Source organism: Protopterus annectens, chromosome 3.part1 (assembly GCF_019279795.1).
Source record: "Protopterus annectens isolate FY-2018-M chromosome 3.part1, PAN1.0, whole genome shotgun sequence".
Taxonomy (NCBI): Eukaryota; Metazoa; Chordata; order Ceratodontiformes; family Protopteridae; genus Protopterus; species Protopterus annectens.
This window is the reverse complement of record NC_056732.1, coordinates 765,981,617-766,006,912: the sequence shown is the minus strand read 5'-3', so window position 1 is coordinate 766,006,912 and position 25,296 is coordinate 765,981,617. Positions and strand designations below refer to the sequence as shown.

Genomic DNA, 25,296 nt, shown 5'->3' with positions numbered 1-25,296 from the left:
TTTCAGACCCTTGGCTAACTGCAGGGGAGTATCTATATTTGTTAGAAACACCACTAGTTCACATCAGATTATCCACACCCCTAACTTGGAGCTCCTGAATATCTATATCACCCTTAATAAATCCAGCTGTTACTTCATTGCCAGCTACAGATCTCCCATCAGTGGCACCCAAAGATCACAGAAATTACCTCAACACCATTGAAGCATTACATATCACACCTATACCTTCTTACTAGGGGACTTCAGTTACCCAAGCATTGCTTGCCAGTACCAACGCACTGTTGCAAATTGTAAAACTACCCATTAGAGGCTCTAATGTCCTTGCCAGCCTAGCCCCTGACTGCACCCTATTTTGCATCTCGTCATCCCTGGTTAAATCTGGCCACAAATTAGTTGTCTTCTCTGTCAGGCCAAGTGGTACCACCCATCACCAAATGATACAATCTTTAGTGATTTCTACAAGGCAGGCCTGCTTCATCTTGTAGAAGACCTGTGCAAAATTTCCAATGATCCCTTACAAATGGACTCTTCTGAGAGGGCTGCTTCATTCACCTCTGCTTTCTACCAGCACCTGAACAGTTACATTGAAAAGTCAGTACGTGTCCTCCCTAAATATAATGGTAAATTCAGGAATAAGCCTCTCTGGTGGAACTCCCATATTAATAAAGTGTAGTACAAAATAAGGAAAATAATAAATCCCCATTTCCCTTACTAAAGATTACACTGAAACACACGAGTTAGGAACTTAGAAAGCATTATTAGAAAATGTTAAGCATAGTATGAACTTAAGATTGCTACATATACCACAGAAAAATACAAATCTTTCTTCAGTTACATCTGAAAATTACAGAATCATATCCAACAATACACTGAGCTCATCCATAATATCACCCATTCTGACTTCAAGGATTTAGATGATATATTCACAAGCACTTTTAGTGCCAGTTTTACCCTTCCTACCCACATTGTTGCCCTGTTGTCCCCAGTGTCCTTGAAGAGTTAGTTTCCCTTGAAATCACTTTGGGACAAGTCTTAGAATTCCTGTCAATGGCTAAAAATAATATTTCCATGGGACCAAACATTATACTAGGCTGTATTCTCATCAGCACTAAATATGCATCACCTGAGCCCCTACTTAAAACTCCCCTGCAAAAGAGTGGTCCTGTAGACCCAGGTAATTCTAGGCCTGTTAGCTTCACCAGACATAGCAAAATTCAGTTACACAGACATAGGCAGCGTAGGTGATCTTGATCCCAGTCAGTTTATTTTTGTGAAGGACAGATCCTGTCTCCTGAACTTAGTAAGCTTCTTTGAAAAGGTTACAAGGGCTGTGGCAATGGTCGTTCTATGCACATTGTTTATCTTGACCCGGTCGAGGCTTTTGTCCTATACCCCCATGCCAGTATTATTAAAAAATGAGACAAACTTAATGTAAATCACTACATTGTCTGCTAGACTGCAAACTCGCTATCCAATAGATCCCAAGATGTAAAAGTTGCCGGTTCCCTTTCTGAATGTAAAATTGTTACTAGCGGGGTGCCACAAGGGTTAGTTCTAGGCCCTATCTATTTTGGCATTTATTTCGCAGATATCCAAGCCAATATCTCAGAAGTATGGCTGACCAAGCTTACTTATGACTTACTGAGCCATGTTATCTGTTCATCCACTGATGCAAAATAGCACCAGCAAAGGCTGAAATATGCACCTACATGGTGTATCAAAAATGGTCTCAGACAAAATGCAAATAAGTACAGCATAGTAGCATTTGAAAGAAAAGTTGCTCCCACCTCATACGGTATAAATGGTACTCCTCTTTTATAGGTTCATAGGTTGGTACTAGGCTATCGGCCCTAGGGTCTGTACAAGCCTAGCTATAACAATTCCCTGTCTATTTCTTCCCACAGTATTTACTTCCTTGGACCCCTGTCTAGCAGGGCAACTGATGTGATCCCCAGGGTGAATTTCCTATCTCCCATCCAATCATCAAGGTTCCTTTTTGAAGAGGGCCAAAGAGGTGCTCTGCTTGACATGTATGGGCAGTCTATCGAGACTAAAGAGGTGCTCTGCTTGACATGTATGGGCAGTCTATTCCAGAGTCTGGAGAGTCTCTGGGTCAGGAATCTATCCCTCCAGCATGTTTTGTTCATTGTGATGACAAAGTTTAGATCCATGGAGCGTGTGTCTCTGAGCTATTGGGATTTCTTTAAGTGTAGCATGTCCAACAGCTCTGGGTTTGACATGGCCTTGTATGTTAAGCAGAGATCACCTCTGAGTAGATGATATGCGACAGAGTATAGGTGGAGTATTTTTAGATGGTCAGCATAGGGCATCTGCTTTAGGCCTGTGATTCTTTTAGTGAGGTATTTCTGTGGCCTTTCCAGTTGTTGCAGATGTCTTTAGAGGTACATACCAAACAGGGCGTTGTATTCTATAATGAGTCTAATGAGGGATAAGTACAGTGAGACAATGACCTCCTTTTTTCTGGATGAAAAGCCCTTAGTGATAAGGTGTGCCACACAGAAGGATTTCCTGACTGTTGTGGCGATGTGGTTATCGAAGGTGAGACCAGTGTCCACCTGTGTCCCTAAGTCTCTTACCACACTTTCGGTGTTTAGTGTACTGCCACCTATGTGGTAATTCACGGGTACATGTTTTTTCCCCAAAGGGGATAACTATATATTTCTTGGCACTGACAGATAAGGTCATAAGAAACCTAGGTACTTATGTGTTTAGCGCTCTCTGATTCAGTCAACATGCTTTCACCATTGTCAGAAAATCCTTCTATCTGACCCAGTTGATTTCCAAGCAAATATTTTCAAGATCCAAAGCAGTTATCCTGCCACTGTACTTTTCCCTTTGCTGACCCATCATTGAATACAGTGCCGTCTTTGGTATATAAAAATACAAACATGTTGCTCAACTGGAAAGGCCCCAGAGATTTCCAGCTCAGAAAATTTAAGGTCTTAATTCTCATAATTATCTCAATAGATATGCATGGCTCTCCTTATACTCCATAGTTGACAGGAAATTTAAGGTCTTAATTTTCATAATTATCTCAATAGATAATGCACGGCTCTCCTTATACTCCATAACCAACAGGTTGCTGTGAGGTGACTTGTGTCTTGCTTTTTGAGCTGTGAAAGGTCCAGTCCTATTTAACCTAGTAATTTACAAAACCAGTGGCTCTACAAACAACTGCACTAAGGACCTAAATCAACACCATCAAATGGACAAGACTTGCTGGAGAACTAGGTTACTAAAGCAACATATTCTTTGCCTATGGAATAAATTGCCACTACAGGTCAGATGAAGTAGTAATTTGGCTACCTTTAAGGCTATTCTTGATGACTAGATGGACTGAAACAAATTTACACCATGGTTATCATGTACAGCCCTGATCATTTTGGGAGGTGGGTACTATTAAGTGCTTCAAAAAGGTCTAGATGGCTAGGAATCTTATGGTCCCCATGATCTCTTGTCTAGTATGTTTCTATGTTCCTATGCTCAGTATCCCCCAAGTTTCCATTCTGTACCAATGTATGCTTATCATCCAGGGGCATCTCTCCTACCTCTTTTCTGACATAATGTATGTTTATTGTCCAGGAGGATCTCCTGTGTCACTATATTTCTTCTTTTAGCACAGCCACTGTTATGCCTGATTGCTCTGATATTCCTGCACTGCATAAATGATGTGCCAGAACAGTTCAGAAAAAAGTACTTTGCTCTACAAGTCATCTATATAATGCCAAGGTGTACTTTACCTAAGCTGGTGAAACCTGCTGGTAGTCAGCCAACTATGTAGTGCACAGTTGGAGGAGGAGAACAAATACTGAAACGATGCTGTACAAGACAGTTGACCCCTTCCCTGCAATCTTAACCAGCCACAAAACCTTAAAGTATTCCGTGTACTGGAAGAGGGAACTCTGAGCTGCTGGGGTTACAACACTGTTGTCACCACCATAATTTTCTGGTACATGGCTGACAAAACACTATGTCGCTATGTCTGTTATTAAATCTGTATTTAATATTGTATAGCACAGCACAATGTTTATGTTCATTTCACTGTCCTTTTTGGTATGAGATAACACAAATGTGTACAGTCCTCCCATACACAGATTTACTTGGGTCATCTTTCAAATGCATTGTTTCACCACCAGTGCTACAGCACTGCATAAATTAGCATTAGGAACTTTGTGGCAAATTGTGCTCGAAATAACATTTTTACGAATGCTACCTTTTCTCAGAGAAATTAACAGCAAGCGTTTTTTAATGGCATGCACTTAATTTTACTTCTGATTCCACCCTCCTACAGGAGGACCGTTAATACCCCCTTCCCCATCTATACTCGAGCGATTTTATTCACTTACTCACTAAAGTATGAGCCACTTGTGGGATCATTTCCCAGATAGCCTTTAGGAGGTTTTTCTCTTTTGCTGCCTAATCCATCCCTAGTGGTTGTTATGTTTGCTTGCTAGCATGACAGCCTGAAATGCCATCCCATGGATTCATACATACTTTTACATATGAACAATGAAGGCTGACATGCATATGTGGCTTTGGAGAGCCAAATACACTCCATTTGCCCATACTTTATGCTATTTACATCTGTCTAGAGTAGTTTCCTGCATTAAAGAGGACTGAGGCAGTTCTACCCACTAAAGATGGATAAGCTTCTGTTGTTCACTCACTCTCAGGCTTCCTCAATGACCATCACAGTGTCTGGGTCACTATTTGATCCCTAATCACCTAGGACACAGTCGTGTATTTATATCTTAGTTCCATGGAGCCCACCTCTCATAGCATTTTGTTGTTTAGTTTTATAATATTCCTAAAGTAAGGAGCTTGCAAATTTGAGGAGGACACATTATTTAATGTACTGTTATTGATTTTTCAGGTGCACGCTGGAATAAAAGGAATAGTGAAAGATGAACATGGAAATGGAATCAAGGGAGCACGTATTTCAGTAAGAGGAATTGGGCATGATATTCTAACAGGTAATTAATATGGAAAAAAGTGTGGCTACTCGCATATGTCCTTTGTCTGGATTCCAGCTTCAAAGTGGCATTTCATATGGTTTTGTTTAAAAAAGCCCCACAATTCATTTTGAGGGGAAAAAAAGCTCATACCTGTCATAAATATGTTAACTAAACCAAGACTACATTATTCACTAATTGCAGTATGTGTGATTATATACTGCCTGTCATTCTGCAGTATATCATTCGGGTCTATATTGTATTATCAAAATTCCAAAGCATCAAACACCATATTCTTGAACTTGGAATCTCGAAATATGATATCATCGAAAGCTCAGAACAGAGAATTTTTTCCCTGGGAAAAAATTTGCTGTTCCTAGAAACACACACACAACACAAACACACCAGAACAGCAATCCACACACATACACTTAAAATCCTACATCTAACCCTACACTAAACTGTACATACACTACTACCTATCCACTTACCTTAACCCTAGCCCTAAGGTCCATCACTATCGCACACTCACCTGACCCGCGCCCTAACCCTAACTCACCTACCCCTACCTAACCCTAAGGTCTGTCACTATCGCACACTCACCCGCGCCCAAACCCTAACTCACCTAACCCATGCCCTAACCGTAATGTCCACACAATCGCACACTTACCTGAACCTGACCCGTAACTTTCCACCACAGTGCTGAAAATAGCGAAGCCACAGAAACGGCCAACCAGATTCTTTCCCTAGGAAAAAATTTGGTGTTCTGCAGCTTCCCTATTTTCAGTGTTCGCTGTTTTGGGGTCGATATTAGAACATTTGGTGTTCTAAAACTTCAGTGTTGTAATATAGACCCTATCATTCATGCTGTATAAAAGTTAAATGCACTGATCCTAACTCTATAGGTTTGTTTACTAGTTACATGTGTGTAAAACAATGTATATATATATTTATGTGTGTGTGCATGCATGTGTGTGAATATATATATATATATATATATATATATATCTATATATATATATATATATATATATATATATATATATATATATACACACACAGAGAGAGAGAGAGAGAGATAGAGAAAATCAAATGCTCAAAAGAGCAAATGTCGGAAGATCGAGCTCAGATACTCGAAAACCCAGAAGCTCGAATAGAAAAGGGCAAACACAACATCCCTGCTACCACCTGCTAATTATATATATGTATATATTTATAATATGTGTGTATATATTTATATATATATATATATATATATATATAACACACACACACACACACACACACACACATACACGCAAACTCCAAGATCACACTACCACGTGGAAATGATGAAAAACTTGCACAGTGAAGGTCTATGACATTCGAGCATGAGACTGTGTACAAGTATGTACAAGCAATGCATCTATGGGGAAAAATAACATGCGGTTAGAATAAGAAGCAAGCAAAGCACTTAATTTGGGTCAGCACAGTTTATTCCCATTTAACTGACAAAGATTACAACTGGACATAGGGTTTTTATACTCTTTTAAAAGATATAGTCCTGCCTTCTTAGACAAACACTGCGTCCTAATCTGATCATGCAGTCATTTTCAAAAATGCTGCTAAGACAGTTTATTTTTGTAAAGGGTACAGGTGCAAGCATTTCTTGCTCAGCTTTATCATGACATCATCATCATTATTTCTCTAATATTTGTAATAAGAAAGACTATTCATTTTTACTATAGCTGCATTTAATATCTAATGTTATGTTGTCCTATCTCGCCTTCATCCTTTGCTGGCTGCGTTCGGAACCAAGCATCGTTTCCAACTTGGCCTTTACTAAAGCTCGACAGCTTCCAATGGCTCGAGGCTATACTCTATCCCATCATGCTTAGGGAAGCATACCCAGATCTCGTTTGCCGCAAAACTAGATCAGGTTGCTTCCTACTAGGCTCCAGGCTAAGTAGAAAAGTTTGTTTTGACAGTAATTTCTGTTCCCTTTTGCTACTGTTGTGAATATTTAGTGTTACTTTACTTATAGTTGTAGAATTTGCTCATTTTTTGCTGTGCTTTGTGTGTTGCTGGCTGTCGGTTTTTGTTAGGCTGTTCTCCTACTTTGTCTCGTGTCCAAACTCCCCTTCTATCACAGGGTTTGTTTGGATTTTATTGTTGTAATTTCTTCCTCTAATTTTGACAAGGAGTTAATTTCAGTTAGAGGACTCCTTGAACCAGCCCGTTTCGGTTAGAGGGCATTCTTTCACCGTTCTAGTCTATTCTGCTTGTTGGGAGCTGTCGTTTACCAGAGGATATTGTCATTTAAGTTAGATACTTCTCCTCTGGTTTCCTCTTTCTACTGTTGTGGTGTGTGTTCCCTTTGGTTGCTAGTTATTTATTAAAAAAAAAAAGGCTTGGTTTGTGTAGTTGATCTTGTTATAGTTAAAACCATTAGCAGAATTTGTTTTTTCGTAGTTAAAAATTGACAGTCATGTCCAAGGATGGTAAAGAACCGAAGCACTCTGGCTTCAAGAAATGTGACCAGTGTACACAGTAAATGTCTTTAACAGATGGACACACCAGCTGCATTTAATGTTTGGGTGCTGTCCACCTACAGGTATCCTTTGCTATTTGTCATGGGTTTAGTTCTAGAGTTTTACAGGAAAGAAAGAATAAACTCATTGTGAGGGGTCTGCTCAAAGTTCCTTTCTCTTAGGCTATTGAAGGAAAACGGAGTTCTTCCTCTAAATCACCAGTGTCAGAAAAATCTTCAAAAAGAACTTCTTCCTTGGCACCAGCATCTGAACCGGTGAAGAAGCAGGCAAAAGAATCAAACACGGCTTTCAGGCCAGAGACATCTGCCTCTTCAGCTCCTCTGATCCTGTCAGAATCGATAGAGAGTTGTAGTTGGAGCCGGTCTCATCTATTGGAACCAGTCTTGTCAGTACTATATTCACCCATTTTGCAGTCAACCAGGTCCTCGGCTCCATCCTCTTGGTCTTCCAAGGAGCCTGTCCGACGACATGGAGCGGGTGGTTAGAAGACTGCTACGGACACTGGCACTGGCCACGATCCTGTCAAGTCCTCCCAGAATGGAGCCAGCTCCGATAACCATCACCACCCCTATGACAATTCCTCCTCCGACCCAAATTGCGGCTTTGGAGCCGGAGGGCTTGGATTTGATAGTAGTGGAAACCTAGGGACTGAGACCTGCTCCAGGATCTTCGGTCCCGATTTCTGCTCCGACTTCCTCTTTGCCATCCTCGGACAAGGCGTCTAGGGGCCGATGCTTCCCCATTGGGTCCGGAGAGGAGAGTCGGATCGGACAGCTGTCTGATCCAAATCTACCTCTCGGGGCATCAGCGCTGGTCATCTCGGCACCTACATGAGCCTGCGGCTTTGATTTAGGGGCAGTCTCCTGGTTCTTCAGAGCTGGGGGCTCCCTCAGAACAGGATCATGGTGCCTTCAAGGTCATGAGGAGTGTGTTGTCACCCCAGTCAGCTCCCCTCTCGGATCCAAGCTCTCTTCCCCCAAAAGTGCTGGAGTCTGTCTCTCTTCCATCCCTCCCCCAAAGTGTAGAGACCCAAAGTACTAGGACACCCCAGTGGGTGAAACTGTCTCTTCCGAAACCTCTCCAGAGTATCCCTCTGAAGAGGTCCCCTGGAAAAGAACATGTAAGAGGAAACATCTACACTCCGCTGAGAAGTCCGTCACTTCAGACATGGACCTAGATGATTCAGAAGAGTCCCCATGGTCACCCTCTGAGGATGTCTTGATATTCTTCGTGTTTCATTGTTGCAGTCATCACATTTGGGTTATCCCTGCCAGGGTAGCCCTCAGTTGGCCCGAATATCAGAGGCTTAGTATTTCTGTGTCAGTTGCCATTGCTCCAGGACTGACGTCAAGTCGTCAGTGTTATAAATTAAGGCAGCCAATGCCATTACATCAGTCTCTCTTGCCGAGGAGTGTGAAGCAGAAGCAGCTTGCACGAGTGCCATTCGGCCTCTACCTGAGTTTTTCATTTCCGAAACTGAAGTTGAAGTCTTCTAAAGCTAAGTACCCCGTTGCAGATCCTTTTTTGTTGCTCTAACCAATGTCAGAAAAAACTAACAATTGTCTCGCCTGTGGAAAGCAAATACCACACCAAGATTTTCATTCCTACTGCATCACTTGCTTAGGTCCAGACCATGACGTCCCCCACTGTCACTTTTGTTCTCTGTTCAATGCCAGAACTATACGTCGTCGGGCCCTTATTGTAGCTGGATATTTTCGCTCCGAGTCCTCAAATTCCGATATGGCTTCGGTAAGCCATCCGACAGCAGATCTTCCAAAAAAACATAAAGATAAAAACAGAGACAGACCACACAGGTCCAAAACTGCCGACGACACTTCTGTTAAGCTAGTTGTCAGTTCTCCGGTCCTCAGGCACTTTCCCAGCCCCTGATGCCCGCTTCTGTGTATTCGCAGGCCGCTACCGAGACCCTTTCGGAGTCCAGTATGCTGCGAGACTCTTCATCGACTAAGGATCCTGCTGATGTCTCTACCTTGGATGGGTCTGGAGCCGCTGAGCAGGAACCGGCTTCTGAGGAAGTACTTCGCACTACTGATTCTCGACACATACCTACGTCTTTCGCATCTACTGTTATTTCACAAACTACCGAGTTTCTAAGGCCCAGGGTACAATCCACACCCAAGAAGCCGACAACCCAATCTGAGGCACCTGCTTCCTTGCCTCAGTCACAGCTGCTTAAAATTGCAGAAGACCTTATAATGCTTATCAGGGGAAGCCAGGCTACCCCTTCCAAAAGAAAGAGATTTGTCCCCAGTCGTTGTATCTGAACAGGAGTCCGATGACTCTGATGCATCTGATTATGAAGATATGCAACCTCTCTCAGCTTATGAGGATTCTGATGCAGAGGAATCCATCCCTTCAGCCTCTCCACCTGTGGGCTTTTCCTTTAGGGAAACCCTACATACCTTAAGTGAACATTTCCAATGGGAATGTCAGGACTCCCCTCAGTCAAAAAAGAGACTCGGGGAATTACTAGATCTTCCACAGCACAGACTTCTGGCCATTTCTCCTGTCCTGGATGTTGTGGATGATGTTGTTATGGAATCCAGTTTGACTCCTGACACCCTCCCTCCTGCTCCCTGGAAACCAGACAGGTAGTATACAGTCCCTGACTCTCAGAAATTTCTATTCAAAAATCCTATTGCTGACCCTGAGGTTATCTCTCAAGGACCTAAAGGAATTGAAGCAACTTCTGCTAAGAATCCCACCCCCTCACATAGGGATTCCCAAGCATTAGACAGATGGGGTAAAAAAGTATACACCTCTGCTACTCTTGCTATTAGAGCACTAAATTGTCAGTTCCATATGCTGAAATATCAGCAACATACCATGGAACTCCTCAAGCAAAAAATATGCATTCTGCAAGTCAAGTAACCAAGCACACCTTACAATGTGGTGTTGACACCCTAGAAGCATTTTGCAGGACAGCAATCACTGGTTTTGTCTTTAGAAGGCATGCTTGGCTAAAGGAACAGCCCTTGCCAGACCATGTCAAATCCAGATTATTGGATACACCACTGCACAAAGACAATTTATTTGGCACCAAGGCAGAGGAGGTCTTAAAAAAGATGGAAGAAAAAGCTAAATCTATGCAGACAGTTAAAGACTTCTTGCAGGTCCAGCCACCGAGGTTCAGTAGGTATTTCCCCTCCAAGCACTGGTCCTTTCCTGCTCCCTCCAGGTCAGCTCAGCCCAGACCCCAGGGAAGCAGGTCCCAAAGACAGCAGTCCCAGGGAATGCAGAGATCTAAGTAATGGAGTTCCTCCTCTTCAAAACCAGGGAGTGCTAAGCCACCCCCTCATGGTAAGAACTCACAATGACTTCATGCTTCCACCCCCTCCCTCTGCCCATCTGCTCTTGCCCCAAGGAGAAAAACTCTCCTTCCACGCAAGCACCTGGGCCACCATTACCAACAACCGCTGGGTCCTCAACATACTGTCCCAGGGATACAGATTTTATTTCCACACTCTACCAACCCCAAAAGGTTTCCTAGATCTTCCCCCAAACCAGTGGGCAGAGGCCAGAAAGCACGTCCTTTGCCTGCTCTCGATGAGGGCAATAGAGCATGTTCCTGCAGAACAAGTAGGCCAAGGTTTCTACTCCAGACTCTTCCTGGTACCCAGAAAAGAGGGCAATTGGCGCCCCATCCTCAATCTATTTATCCTAAATACCAAAATTCAAAATGCTCACCCTCCAGCAACTTCTACTTATGCTCTCCAAGGGTGCTTGGTTAACCACCCTAGACCTAAAAGTGGCCTACCTACACATCCCAATCAGGGAATCTTGCAGGAAATTTCTCCGTTTCAGGGCAGGACCACTGCACTTTGTTCTCTGCGCTTCCCTTTGGCTCATCCACTGCTCCCAGAGTTTTCACAACATGCCTGGCTCCTGCCATTGCTTTTTGCAGACAAAGAAATATTCAAATTTACCCATACTTAAGATGACTGCCTGATTCAGGCAGACAGTCAGGAAAAGCTGCTAAAGCACCTGACCTTTCTGAAGGACCTACTGACCTCCCTGAGATATACTATCAATGAAAAGAAATCCAAACTAGTACCCACGCAAAAAATGGTATTCCTGGGAGCAAGCCAGGACACGGCATCCCAGATGGCATTCCTTACACCAGAAAAACAAACCTACCTGACAACCTAGTTCTCTCAACTAGCCACCAGACCCCAGTTATCCGCAAGGAAAATCCTGCAAGCTCTGGGGTTCATGACTTCTTGCATTCTACTCATTCCATATGCCAGACTGCATATGAGGAAACTACAATGGTTCCTAATAAGCCTTTGGTGTCAACACTCCCAAGACCTGGAAACTCTTATACCAGTGATACCTTGCTTAAGGAAAGATTTCCTTTGGTGGGCAGTAGCATTCAACCACAAAAAGGGACTACCCCCATGCCGCCCAGACCCTTACCACAGATACATCAGACCATGCCTGGGGTGCTCACCTGGACAGCAGGTGCATTCAGGGCCAATGGAGCGCAAACCAAATACATCTGCACATCAACCTAAAAGAGATGTTAGCTGTTCAGCAAGCTCTGACAGCCTTCAGACTCCTACTCTCCCGGGGCCTTTACTGATCAAAACAGACAACACCACTGTGATGTGCTATATCAACAAGCAGGGAGGGACTCGTTCGTACCCTCTGTGCAGGCTCCCCATGACCCTTTGGCACACAGCCTCAGCCATGCAACTACACCTGTTAGCACAATTCCTGCCAGGCTCTCTAAACTCTCTGGCAGACAACTTAAGTAGAAATCTTCGGAACCCACATGAGTGGCAGCTAGACCAAATAACCTTCACCCTTGTAACCCAGAAATGGCGCACCCGAAGGTCGACCTCTTTGCTTCCCACTCCAACCATCAGCTCAGCAAATTCTAAACCAGGGAACCTCACAGCAAGGCCTGGAAAGTGAATGCTGTATCCTTCCAGTGGGTCAACCTCTTGGTCTATGCATTCCCCCCTCTACCACTCATTACAAGGGTACTGTTCAAAATAAGGGAGAAAAAAATGAGGACAATCCTGATTGCCCCAGACTGGCCATGCTAGCACTGGTACCCTCTGCTGCGAAGCCTGTCACCACTGCCACCATGGCATCTCCCTCAGATCCCAACACTCCTGACCCAGAGGAATGGATAATTCATGCATCCCCACTTGCAGACCCTCAGTCTGGCAGCCTGGCTTATTCCTTGACTACTGCACAAGCTACCAATATAAGCAAACAAGTTCTAGATGTTCTACATGAGGCCAGACACCCTAGCACTAGAAAGTCTTATGATGACAAGTGGAAAAGGTTTTGCACCTGGATCCAGGCTAAGGGAGCTGGAACTGCACAGCTCTCCCTACCTCTCATCCTGGATTACCTGGCTGACCTACTACACAGGGGTCTAACCTTCTCTTCCATTAAAATTCATGCCTCTGCCATCCCTGCTCATTTCAGCACAGAGCCACCTCTTTTCTCCCACCCTCTCATCAAACAGTTCCTAAGAGGGGTTAACAACTTGAGGCCACCCAGAAGACCACCTACTCCAGCTTGGGACCTTAACTTTGTTTTGGAAAAACTCACCCTGCCCCCCTTTGAACCAGCAGTGTTAGCAGAGTTAAAGTTCCTCCCTTGGAAGACAGCCTTGCTTCTGGCCATCACTTCAGCTAGAAGAGTATCTGAGCTATAGGCACTAATGACTGTAGAGCCCTTCATCATTTTCCACGCTGACAAGGTCTTCCTCAGGACTAACCCATCCTTCATGCCAAAAGTGGTGTCCAGTGTGGCTCTCAACCAATCCATTCATTTGCCCACCTTGTTCCCTATCCCACAAAACAAGGGTGAAAGGATTCTGCATTCTCTAGATGTGCACAGACAGCTCAGATTTACATTCTGGGGGAAGTTCAGTGTGATCACAGACAAATTGAGCAGATGCATTCTTATGCCTCATGAGTGGTCCATCAATCATATAGTGGAGGAGAGGATATTCTGCAAATGGGGCCAGCCATGCTGCATACTTTTCGCCTCTACCCTAAACAACAAATGCAGCAGCTATTTTGCCCTGAACCTCCCATGAGTTGGCCTCCTGGTCCCCTTTATGCTGATCTTCTTTATGCCTTTCCTCCAACTTCATTAATTCCGAAATTTGTACAGAAAGCAAATAGGTTGAAGAGCAAAGTAGTCCTCATTGCACCGTATTGGCCTCGACAGATTTGGTTACACGTCCTTTGGCCTCACTTACTTCAACAACCATGGATTCTGGATCCAACTCCAGACCTGTCTTACCCAATAGGTATGATTCATCCAAACATTCCAAACCTCAAGCTAACTGCTTGGCTTCTCCAATTCTGTTGATAGCCAGACAACCTAAGGTCTCTTCTCCAATCTTGTCACATATTTTTATCCTCTCATAAACCATCTACATGTAAATATACTCCAGTAAATGGAGGAGATTTGTCTACTGGGCGCTACAAAGTGATCTTGCTCCTTTCTCAGCTCCACTCCATAGTATCCTGATTTTTTAGCCCAACTGTTTAATGAAGGAGCAGCTTCTTCAACTGCCAACGTACAGTTATCCGCAATTTCCAATTTTCATACTGGATTTAAAGGTCCTCCATTTGCTTCATACAAGCTCTGTAAAGCCTTTCTGGAAGGAACACTTTTACTAAAAAACCCTTATAATGACCCTACTTCCACTTGGGACCTGAATTTGGTGCTGCAGGCAGACATATAACCTCCTTTTCAACCAGCAGCTAAATGTGATTTGAAGTTCCATTCTTGGTAAACTATATTTTTAGTAGCCATAACCTCTGCAAGAAGAATTTCACAACCACCATATTTGATCTTTCATAAAGACAGGGATCTGATGTTGTCCTCTTTATTCTTCCTCACAACTGGGTCTTGGATCTGACCCTTGGATCTGGCTTGGCCACATTTTCCAGACTTGGATCCAACTCTCGAGATCCTCTCTTTACCCATAATGCACTACATCAACCCCGAACCTCACATCTCGTTTGCCGCTTCAGTGATCAGACGCGGATCTGTGCTCTTGAGCAGTACTTTAAAAAAAGTATATATATATATATATATATATATATATATATATATATATATATATATGTGTGTGTGTGTGTGTGTGTGTGTATATATATATATGTATATATATATATATATATATATATATATATATATATATATATAAAATAATTTTTGTAGTGGAAGTTTAGGCATTTAGTGTGTACCCTTCTGAGCCTTGTGTGTGTGTGTACCCACGTGTTTTGGTGGGGTTTAGAGCCAGCTCTTTATACCTTGTTTTTCCTGACAGTTGGGAGTTACATCTGACAAACAGTCTCCAGGGTTTAAACAGTGCACTTTTTATGACTACAAGATGCCCACAAGGAGTGTGTCTGCTGTTTAGGTGCTGATCACCTTAAGGTTTCCTGTGGAGTTTGTGCGTCCTTTAACCCACGTGCTCTCACAGACAGGCGCAACAAGCTTATTTTAAGGGGTCTCCTTCCTTCATCTGTTTCTGAGGCTCAGACCCCCTTTATAGCTTCTTCATTGTCTTCTGAGGAGACTAAGAAGAGATCTCTCTGCTTCGAGAGATCTCTTGGAGCCAAAGTCAAAGAAAATTTAGGATCTGATCTCGACAGATCTGAAGAAAACTACCTCCTTATGGGATCCACAGGTTTCGTCAGGTCCAATAGAGGTAGTTAGTGTCACTATCTTCTTCTTCGGCTCCAGTGTCAGATCCTAGTGCTCTGGATCAGAGAGCTCGGAGCAAGCTCCCGAGCCATATTGGAAAATCTCTTTCACCTGCCATTCCCTCTAGGTCGAAACATTCCAGATCTCCCTCATCAGCTTCTTCATCCTCTAGAAGCTGGTCTGAGGCAGACATGGACAGGATGATGAGGAAATTCCTCAAGGCCCAGATCCAGATGGGGGGTGGTGTCGGCTTCATCTCCTGTTGGATCAGTGCGCTATCTGGCCCATACCATCAGAACTGCTTCTCTGATACAAAGCTCTGCTTCGGAGTTACAGGTTACAGGATTCCAGAGAGTGTCAGCTACAATGCTGAGGATACCCCTTTCTTCGACTCTGATGATGCCCCTGATCAGCCTTGTTCCTATCTCTTCAGATCAGAGCGGATCTCAGAACCAAGACGTCGGCACCAGTTCTGGGAGAATGGGGTCAGCTCCATCTTTGTTGGATCCATTTCTTCCCCTGGGTGCTTCAGCTCTCGACAGCTCAGGTCCTTTTCCCTCTGGAGGCTGCGAATCTGAGGTGAGCCCTAGCCAATTTCCCTTCGTTTCCTTGGCTCTGAGGGAGGTGGAGAGGACTTCTCCAGGTCTGTTGGCTTTCCAAGTAGTGGAAAGGGTATTCTCCAGTAGTGGAAAACCACCATCTCACTTCCTGCAGCCTACCTTTGTGTGTCCTTTGGGTCATGGTCTTGAGCCTACTCATTCTGTCCCAAGCCAGCCCGCCCCGAGCAGTCCCCAGGATCCTCAAGCCCAGAAAGAATCCCCTTTTTCTGATACTTCCCCCAGGTACCCCATGGAAGAAGTCCCCCAGAAGAAGACGTGCAAAAGGAGAAATGTTGACTCCTTCATGGAGTCATTAGCTGAAGACACTAACTTTGATGAGGGGACCCTCTTGATCTCAACCTAATGAGGTCTAATTTGGAAACATTCTGGAGATCCTGAAGCAGAAAGGTGAGTGGTCTGTCCAACCTCCTTCTTCTGAGGAGTCACTGTTCTTGGAGGCCTTTCTGTTGGGCCCATCTGCATCCTGGGTGACCTCCCCCGGAGGACAAACTCATCAGTCTGGTTTCCCGCCAGGCATGGAAGGAACCAGATACCATCAAGCCCATTTCTAAACACCCTGATAGGTTTCTGGTCCCACTGTCTGACAGGAAACACTGGAGTAAGGATCATGTAGTTGATGCCTTTGTGGTGGCTGTGGCCACTAAGAAAGAACTGGCAGAGGGGAATGCCATTGTCCATCTGCCTAACAAGGAGTCTAGAGTATTGGACAGGTTCAGAAAAAGCATTTACACCTTAGCCACTTTTCCACTGCTGTCGTTAAATTATCTAGCTCATTTTACCCGGCTTCAAAAAGAGCTGATCAAGGAGGTCTCAACCTCTCTCAATGACCCCATGCCTGCGGACGAACTTAAGAAGCTTTCCCGCAAACTGTCCAGTCTGTCATCCATTGCTAACTCTTTGATGAGGCTAATCTCCCATACAGCAGTAAGTACCTCACGGGCTGCTGGTTCAGGCCTATCCGTAAGGAGACATGCCTGGATGAGACTATGTGATTTTGTGGAACCCTATAAGGTGTCCTTTATTAATGCCATTTTTTGGGCCTTTTGTTAGAGATGCACTCAACCGCAGAGAAAAGGACAGGAAGACCCTTTCTGCCGTGGGAAGCAAAATATGCCTCAGAGGTACTTTTTGAGGAACCAGTTTGGAGGCAAGGAAATGTGGTTCTGTAAATCCCAAGGGTCTTTCAAAGACGTGTGGGGAGCTGTCCTCCAGAGGCAGAGGAGGAAGGTTTAATGGTCAACATCACCCTAGGGGCAGAGGGGTTCTGCAGAGCCAGGGCTTCAGAGACACGTTCTCTGACAAGTCTTATCAGTGCTCCTGAAGCACTGCCCAACTGTCCATTTCTGGAGGCATTTGAGGATTGACTTTGCACCCGGAAGTGGACACACTTTACATACAATTCATGGGTGATGAACATAATATCCATAGGCTACTACATTCCCTTTTTCCCTTCTCCAAACAACAGCAAAAATTGCTGCAAAAAAGAGTCATCCAAGAGGTCCCAACCGAACAAAGAGGATTTTGAACTTACTTCAGCTTCTTTTTGGTGTCAAAAAAGACAGGGGACCTAAGAGCCATACTGGATCTAAGCAGTCTGAATCTTTAGAAGTTAAGGTTCCATATGGTTATGGTTCAGTCCATTCTGCCCCTACTGCACAAGGATGATTGGATGTGCTCAACAGATCTTAAGGTTGCATACTATCATATCAAAATAGGCGCTCCAGAAGATACCTGCGCTTTGGGCTGGGATCCAATCACTTACAGATTACAGCACTGCCCTTTGGGCTCACCACAGCTCCCCCGGGTGTTCAGGAAATGCATGGCAGTCATAGCAGCTCACATGAGACTTAAAGGATTCTGGATGTTTCCATACTTAGAGGAGTGGCTCCTCACTGCCGTCATGAGGCGTCAACTTCTCCAAGTCAGAGATTGTCTGATTCATATCTCACACTCCCTGGGCATCACCATAAATTTAGACATGTCCAATCTGACTCCTGTGCAGAACCTAAAATTCATAGGAACACAGTTAAACATGAGGTATCAAATAGCTTCTCTTCCCCTTCACAGCATAACAGCATTTAGGAATCAAGTCCAGGAACTATTATCTCACCAGTCCCCTCCTGCACTTCTAGTCTTACAAGCTCTTTGGTCGATGTCAGCAGCAATCTTGTTAGTTCCTCTGGCAAGGTTCTTTATGCGAATCCTTCAGTGGTCCTTAGCAGTAAAGTTGTCTATATTCTACCAAACTCTGTCTGTTCCCATCAGACTGGCACTAATCTGCAAACGTCATATTAATTGGTGGATTCAGTCAGAAGACCTTTGTTTAGGCATACGCTTTTCTATTCCCCTGCAATAGCCACAGTGAACACAGATGCTTCCCATTTGGGGTGGGGTGGGGGCATTACAAGGGAAAGATGGTCCAGTACACATGGTCTCCTCTGGAGACCAGGATACATACCAGTGTCCTCAAGATGAGAGCATTTCTTCTAATATTGCAAGCATTTCAGGACACTTTCCCTCTAGGAACCATTGCAGTTCACACCAACATGTCTGTAGTCTGATGCATCAACAAACATGGAGGAACCCGTTCATACCCTTTGTGCAGAGAGGCCATGGGGGTGTGGGATTGGGTGATATCTTTGGATCACCTTGTGGTTGCAACTTACATTCCTGGGGAAACCAAAGAGCTGGGGGACAGACTCAGCAAATTGGTCCTGATGCTGCATGAGCAGTCCTTCAATCAATCAGTGGCGAACATGATCTTCAACCATTGGGGTCAGCCTTGCTGTCACCTTTTTGCCTCTCCCCTCAACAACAAGTTCAGTGAGTTCTTTGCTCTGATCCTCCCTCTTGGGGAGTGCCTGAGGGATGCTCTGGTGCACTTTTGGCCCCCAGGTCTCCTTTATGGCTGTCCCCTCTTCCATTGATCCAGAAGTTTCTTCAGGAGACAAAGAGGCTGAAGAACTTAGTCATCCTCATTGCCCCCTACTGGCCTTGACAGATATGGTTCCCTTCCTCTGGTCTCATCTGAAATATCCTGTTGATACTGGAGCCAAGACCTCTCTCAACCGTCAGGATTGCAGCACCCCAATCTTCATGCTGTCAAGCTGACCGCATGGTTTCTCCACATCCAAACATAGTGAGACAGTCCAGGCTTGCTTCTCCGGTCCATAACCTCATCTTAGCCTCACAAAAGGTTTAAACTAAGAAAGTCTACAGCAGTAAGTGGAAGAGGTTCATTGTTTGGGCTGCAAGTAAATATACTGATTCTTTCTCAGCACCTGTCTCAGATATTTTGATTTTTCTTAGTACCCTGTTTAAGGAAGGAGGAAGTTTCTCTGTCTTCAAGCTTCAACTAGCTGCAGTTTCTAATTTTCATACAGCTAGCCAGTGTCACTCCTTGTCTACTTTTAGATTATGTAAAGCATTTATGAAGGGCGTCGTCTTGCTGAGACCTCCTACTAAAGACCCTTCTCCACCTTGGGACCCAACTGTCGTGCTGCAGAGTTTGACTCAAAGACCTTTTGAGCCAGCAGCCAATTGTGGCATGAAGTTTTTATCATGGAAGACAATCTTTTTAGTAGCCATTACTTCAGCTAAAAGAATTTCTGAATTACAGGCGTTATCTTCCAAATCTGAGTACATAATCTTTCATAAAGACAGGGTTTCATTACATACCAGTCCTTCCTTTATGCCTAAAGTAGCCACAGATAGCAATATTAATCAATCTGTTCAGGTACCATTATTTTTTTCCAATAAAGGAGAGTACATTCTGCATCTCCTTAACACTGTATTTTTGTATGCATAGAACAAAACAGCACAGGAAGTCAGACCAATTGTTTATGGCCTTTTCTACTAAGAAATTAGATTGAGAAATTAGGTGTCAAATATCACACTGGCAGAATGGATCACTAACTGTATCACCCTCATTTATTCTCAGAGAGGCGTAGGATTACATTGACCTCCAAGAGCGCATTTTACTAGATCTGTGGCTACTACTTCTGCTTTTCATCCAGGATGTCCATTGATATTTGTGCAGCAGCCACCTGGTCAAACAATCACACTTTTGTTGCGCACCATAAATTGGATATTGTATGTAGAAGCAGGGCTTTATGTGACTCGATGGTACTCCGATACATCCTTCCATGAGGGCCACCTAGGAGTCATGTAGCTGGGGGCTCTGACGCAATCGTGAGGAAGAATGAAGAATCTCAATATAAAATTGTTTCCATGGAGACATGAGGACCACTCACAGAACTGCTACTAAGCATACACTCATTTGCTAGCAAAAAGCCTTGTAATATTCAATATTCTTTTTCATTTACTTCCTTTCTCTTAAAACGTGTTACTAAATCAGTCTAAGGTCCTTAATCCTGTCATTCCCCCATTCAAGAAGGAGAAAAAACACATTCATTTGTCTTTTGCCATGCTGTTTTAACCAGGCAGCTTTTTTTTTTTTTTTCATCGCCGCGCCTACATTTTTTAAAACTGAACAAGACAAATGAGAGAAGAGAGGGAGAAAGAAAGGAAAAAAAATAACAGCAGCACCTATTTACAGTCCCCATTACACTTAGAAATAACTGTGAAAACTTTATTTTATAGCATGCAAAATGCAAAGAAAACCATGCACCACAAAAATAGAACTATTAAGGAAAAAATGTTTTCATTATAGGTTCATTGGTTGGTACTAGGCCATCAGCCCTAGGGCCTATACAAGCCTAGCCATAACAGTTCCCTGGCTATTTCTTCCCACACTATTTACTTCCCTGGACCCCTGTCTAGCAGGGTGACTGACATGATCCTTGGGGTGAATTTCCTTTCTCCCATCCAATCGTCAAGGTTCCTTTTAAAGAGGGCCAAAGAGGCACTTTGCTTGACATGTATGGGCAATCTATTCCAGAGTCTGGGGAGTCTCTGGGTCAGGAACCTATCCCTCCAACATGTTTTATTTATTGTGATGACAAGGTTTAGATCCCTGGAGAGTATGGCTCTGAGGGATTGGGATTTCTTTAAGTGTAGCATGTCCAACAGCTCTGGGTTTCACATGGCCTTGTATGTTAAGCAGAGATTGCCTCTGAGTAGACGATATGTAACAGAGTATAGCTGGAGTTTTTTAAGGTGGTCAGCGTAGGGCATCTGCTTTAGGCCTGTGATTCTTTTAGTGATGTATTTCTGCAGCCTTTCCATTTGTTGCAGATATCTTGAGAGGTACATACCAAACGGGGCCTTGTATTCTATAATGGGTCTAATGAGGGATGAGTACAGTGGGACAATGACCTCCTTTTTTCTGGATGAAAAGCCCTTAGTGATGAGGTGTGCCACATAGAAGGATTTCCTGACTATTGTGGCGATGTGGTTATTGAAGGTGAGACCACTGTCCACCTGTGTCCCTAAGTCTCTTATCACACTTTCGGTGTTTAGTGTACTGCCACCTATATGGTAATTCATGGGTACATGTTTTTTCCCAAAGGGGATAACTATGCATTTCTTGGCATTGAGCTTGAGCCCATGGCTCTGGCACCAAGCCTCTGTTTCTGTAAGGCCCTTTTGCAGAGTATCCACATCATTTGGGGATTCAATAATGGCTCCCAGTTTGCAGTCATCTGCAAACTTTGTTAGCCAGAGTCACTTAGTGTTGGCCTGTACTTCAGAGAAGTAGATGCCAAACAAGAGTAGTCCCAGGACTGAACCCTGAGGTACTCCACTTGTCTGGAGCTGGACTTGGAGTCTGCTACTTTTACAGTGTGGGTTCTATCAGTAAGCCAGTCAATAACCCATTGGTTAGTAAGTTTATCTATGATTCCAGAGTGGGGGATGGCATCAACGGCCTTGGCAAGGTCTAGATAGGCTGTGTGAACCACCTTACCCTTGTCCATGGCTCTAGAGACTGATTTGAAGAAGTCAGTCAAGTTCAGGAGACAAGATCGGCCCTTCACAAACCCAAACTGGGTGGGGGTCCAGAGTTTGAAGGTTGCCAATGTCTTTGTTTATAAGTTCCATGATAATACGCTCAATGGCCTTGCAGATAAGGCTCATCAGTCTGATGGGACGGTAGTTTCTGGGATCCAAGGTGAATCCTCCCTTGTGGAGTGGGATAACTGTAGCTCTGCACCACTCATTGGGCACGAAACCTGAGGTGAGGCTATGATTAAATATGACATTTAGGTGAGGTGCCAGTTCATATTGTAGTTCATGTAGTACACAGCCCAGGATGTCATCTGGTCCCATGGATGCTGTATTCTTAGCTTTGGAGAGTGCGTTTTTTACCTGTGTGGCCGTTATCATCGGAATTTGGCAATCTTCCGTATTGAGATGGGCCATTTAGGGGGTGAGAGGGGGTGAAGTTGGCACTGAATCGATCTGCCAGGATATTAGCAATATCCTTGGGATCAGTATATTTAATACCATTCTGTTTTAGCTCAGAGCAGATCTGAGCATTGCCATTTAGATTCTTGACATAGTTATAGAATGCCTTGTGGTTGTCTTTGGAATCTTTGGCAATTTTATTTTCGTAACTAGCTTTGGAGGATTTTATGAGGGATCTCAGTTTCTTACTGAGGCTGGTAAGGGAGTTTTTTGCATCCTGGGATTTTCCTCTTTTCTGCAACAGTTTCTTCCTTTTGTTGTAAAGTGTGTTTATGGCAGGGGACCACCAAATTGGCTTTCTTTTTTTGGATGAGAGCAACTTGGTTCTATTTGGGATGGTACGATTCATGCATGAGTGGATGTGCTCGTACAGTGGTGTAGTGTAGGATTCAGCAGGTGAACTTTCAGTTCCTGTCTGCATGGGTGTCATGAAGTTTGTCACTTCTGACTTGAGTAGCATGAAGTTGGCTTTGGAGAAGTTTTTTATGGAGGTTTCCTTACTGGGGGGTGGGGGGTGGGATGTGGATGTTAAGGGTGATTAGCTTATGGTCAGACCTGACTAACAAGGGGTAACCATAGGTGTGGAGCATCAATTTCCCATGTTGGCAATGACCAGGTCTAGGATATTGGAGCCCATGGTGGGACTATGCATTAGTTGATCCAGGACGTTGGAATTTATGAATTCCAAGAACCGTTGGGCAAAGGTGTTGGTACACGAGTAGTTTTCCCAGTTAATGGCAAGGTAGTTAAAATCACCCAGTATTAGTTGGATCTATCTTAATATTTTCCAGTATGTTTAGAAAGGTGTAGTGAGAATCTTGGGGCATGGTGGGGGATCTTTAGCAAGCTACAGTTGGATTGCAGTCTTAGCTAGTGTTAGTTGCACCTGGAGAATTTCAGATGCATTGTGTTGGGCAACTAGCCTGGTGGTATGAATATCCTTGGTGAATATTGACACTCCTCTACCTTTAGTGTTTCAGTCCTGGTTTGGTGGCCGAAAAGTGTGGTAAGAGTTGTAGCCTGGTATTGCAGGGATGCTCTCTGGAGCCTTGAACCAGGTCTCAGTTACTGCACAGATATTGATGTTCTCCATTTTTAAGAGTGCCTCAAGAGAGTGCATTTTGAGGTTTAGACTTCTAGCATTGAGTAGCATTACCTTCGGATTTTGCATGCTTGTACCTGTTACGGTGGTGGTTTTGTCCTTTGAACTTTGCCTAAAAAAGGCACTATAGGGGTGGCAAGAGCCTTAGCCAGTAACCTGAATTCCAGGGGCGACAGGTGCAGACCATCTCTAGCAAAGCATCGTGGTCTGTCAATCATGTCGTCCCAGGAAGACAGATACTGGATCCCATTTGAATGACACCAGAAGCTTAGCCAAATGTTGAAGTCAATCATTTTGTCCTTATATTGTGGCATCATTTTGGGCGAAGGCAGGATGCTACTCAGGGCTAGGGTCATACCTGCCTGGGCCACATGAGCCGAGAGCTCTTCCATGTCTCTCTTCATTTAGTCCAGGGAGGTATGTCTCAAGTCATTCACTCCAACATGGACAATGACAGAGTCATATTTGTACTTGTTTTGGAGTGGATTGAGTGCATGCGTTATGTGGCGGATCCTGGCACCCGACAGGCAGCTGACTGTAATTGTCTCCTTGTTCAATCTGGTGAGTGGGACATCAGTGTGCCGGAATATAGAGTCACCTATGACTAAAGTGTTAGGTACGTTGTCTTGCCTTAGGGGCTGTTGCTGGGTGGCACACTGGTGTTGTGAGCTATGTGACACTTTGGTTGTGATTGGTGTTGGTTTGCGTTTCAGCTTCAGAGGTCCTTGTTGCTTGGGCAGGTTACATTTAAGGGCCTCTGCATATGTGGATTTAGTATTGCTATATGTGGGTGTTGGTGGTTTGGGTTTAGAAGGGCTATGTGTTGCTTGAGGTGTAGTTTGGGTGTTAACCTTCTCCTCTTGACTGTCAAGCACAATCTTGGGTGGAGAGAGCTTTGCTTCCATTTTGGCTATGTAAGTGCATCTCTCACAGGTTGTAGTGTTGGGTAGTAGAAGGAGAGGGTTGTCTGTGTACATGAGGCAATTGCTGCATTGCCCCAGTATGCCCAGATTTACCAGGTGGACAGGAGAAATCACCGGAAGTTGACCCTTGGACATGCCTGGTTTGGTGCTTTTTTTTTTTGTAAAGTACAGGAGCTGTTTTCCCTTACCTTAGCACGGTACTTTGCAATTATAGGTTGTTTAGTAACTACGATTAATTTCTCCTTATTAACAAGGAGAGTTGAGTGCTTGTATAAGTTTAGAGCTTCCTAGTGCTTTCCAGCAGGTATTAGAGCAAGTGCTAGTCACAGGGATACTTAAAGGTAAGATGAAAAAAAATGCATACTGCAGTGTGCACTAGAGAAGTTAGATGTGAAAGTAGGTAACTTAAGTTTTACCTGTTTAAAAAGTTAAGGTTTAGTGGAGAGCTACTATTTTTAAAACAGCAAGATGGATTGAAAGGGGTGGTCACTTTTGTAGTCTGGTACTATGGAATACAGTAGGATGGCCAATAAATTTAAATAGTTGAAGGGGAGGGATTCAAAAATGATGATTTTGTGATTACTCACACAAGCCAGTGAAAGCAGAGAGGAAATGAGATATATGGTCAGATTAACATAAGAGGCAGGCAACTAGAAAGACAGTGGTATTTAACAAGACAACTGTAACTTTCAAATTTCTGCCTGACTCAGAAGTGACAGAGCTGTGGTCTCTTTTGAATTTTTAATATGCGGTTAAAGCAGAATGCAAGTAAACCACAAGGTAAAGAAAACAAACCACAGTATTCAAAAGGAAACAAACCACAGTATTCAAAATATAAAAGGGCAATAAAGTAATACAAAATACGACGAATAAAATCAAACTAACATTTCCTTCACAGCAAAGTTTAGCAGAGTCCTCTGGCGAAACAACCTCTCTAACCTTCTACCTAACACCCTTGGAGTACCACAAGGCTCTATACTAGGGCCCTTGCTGTTCTCCAACTTCATTAACGACCTTTATACTGTCATCCCAAAAGTCAGCTGTATCCAATATGCTGATGACTCTACTCTG

General features: G+C 43.8%; 1 protein-coding gene across 1 annotated transcript in view; it reads left to right on the top strand.

Annotated features, from left to right (window-relative positions):
- CPZ (carboxypeptidase Z) overlaps window positions 1-25,296 on the top strand; it is a 1,352,173-nt gene that overhangs the window by 1,280,782 nt on the left and 46,095 nt on the right. Inside the window, exon 10 of the mRNA XM_044067099.1 lies at window positions 4,895-4,994. Within this exon, the coding sequence (XP_043923034.1) occupies window positions 4,895-4,994 (100 nt within the window). The remainder of the gene's footprint in view (window positions 1-4,894; window positions 4,995-25,296) is intronic.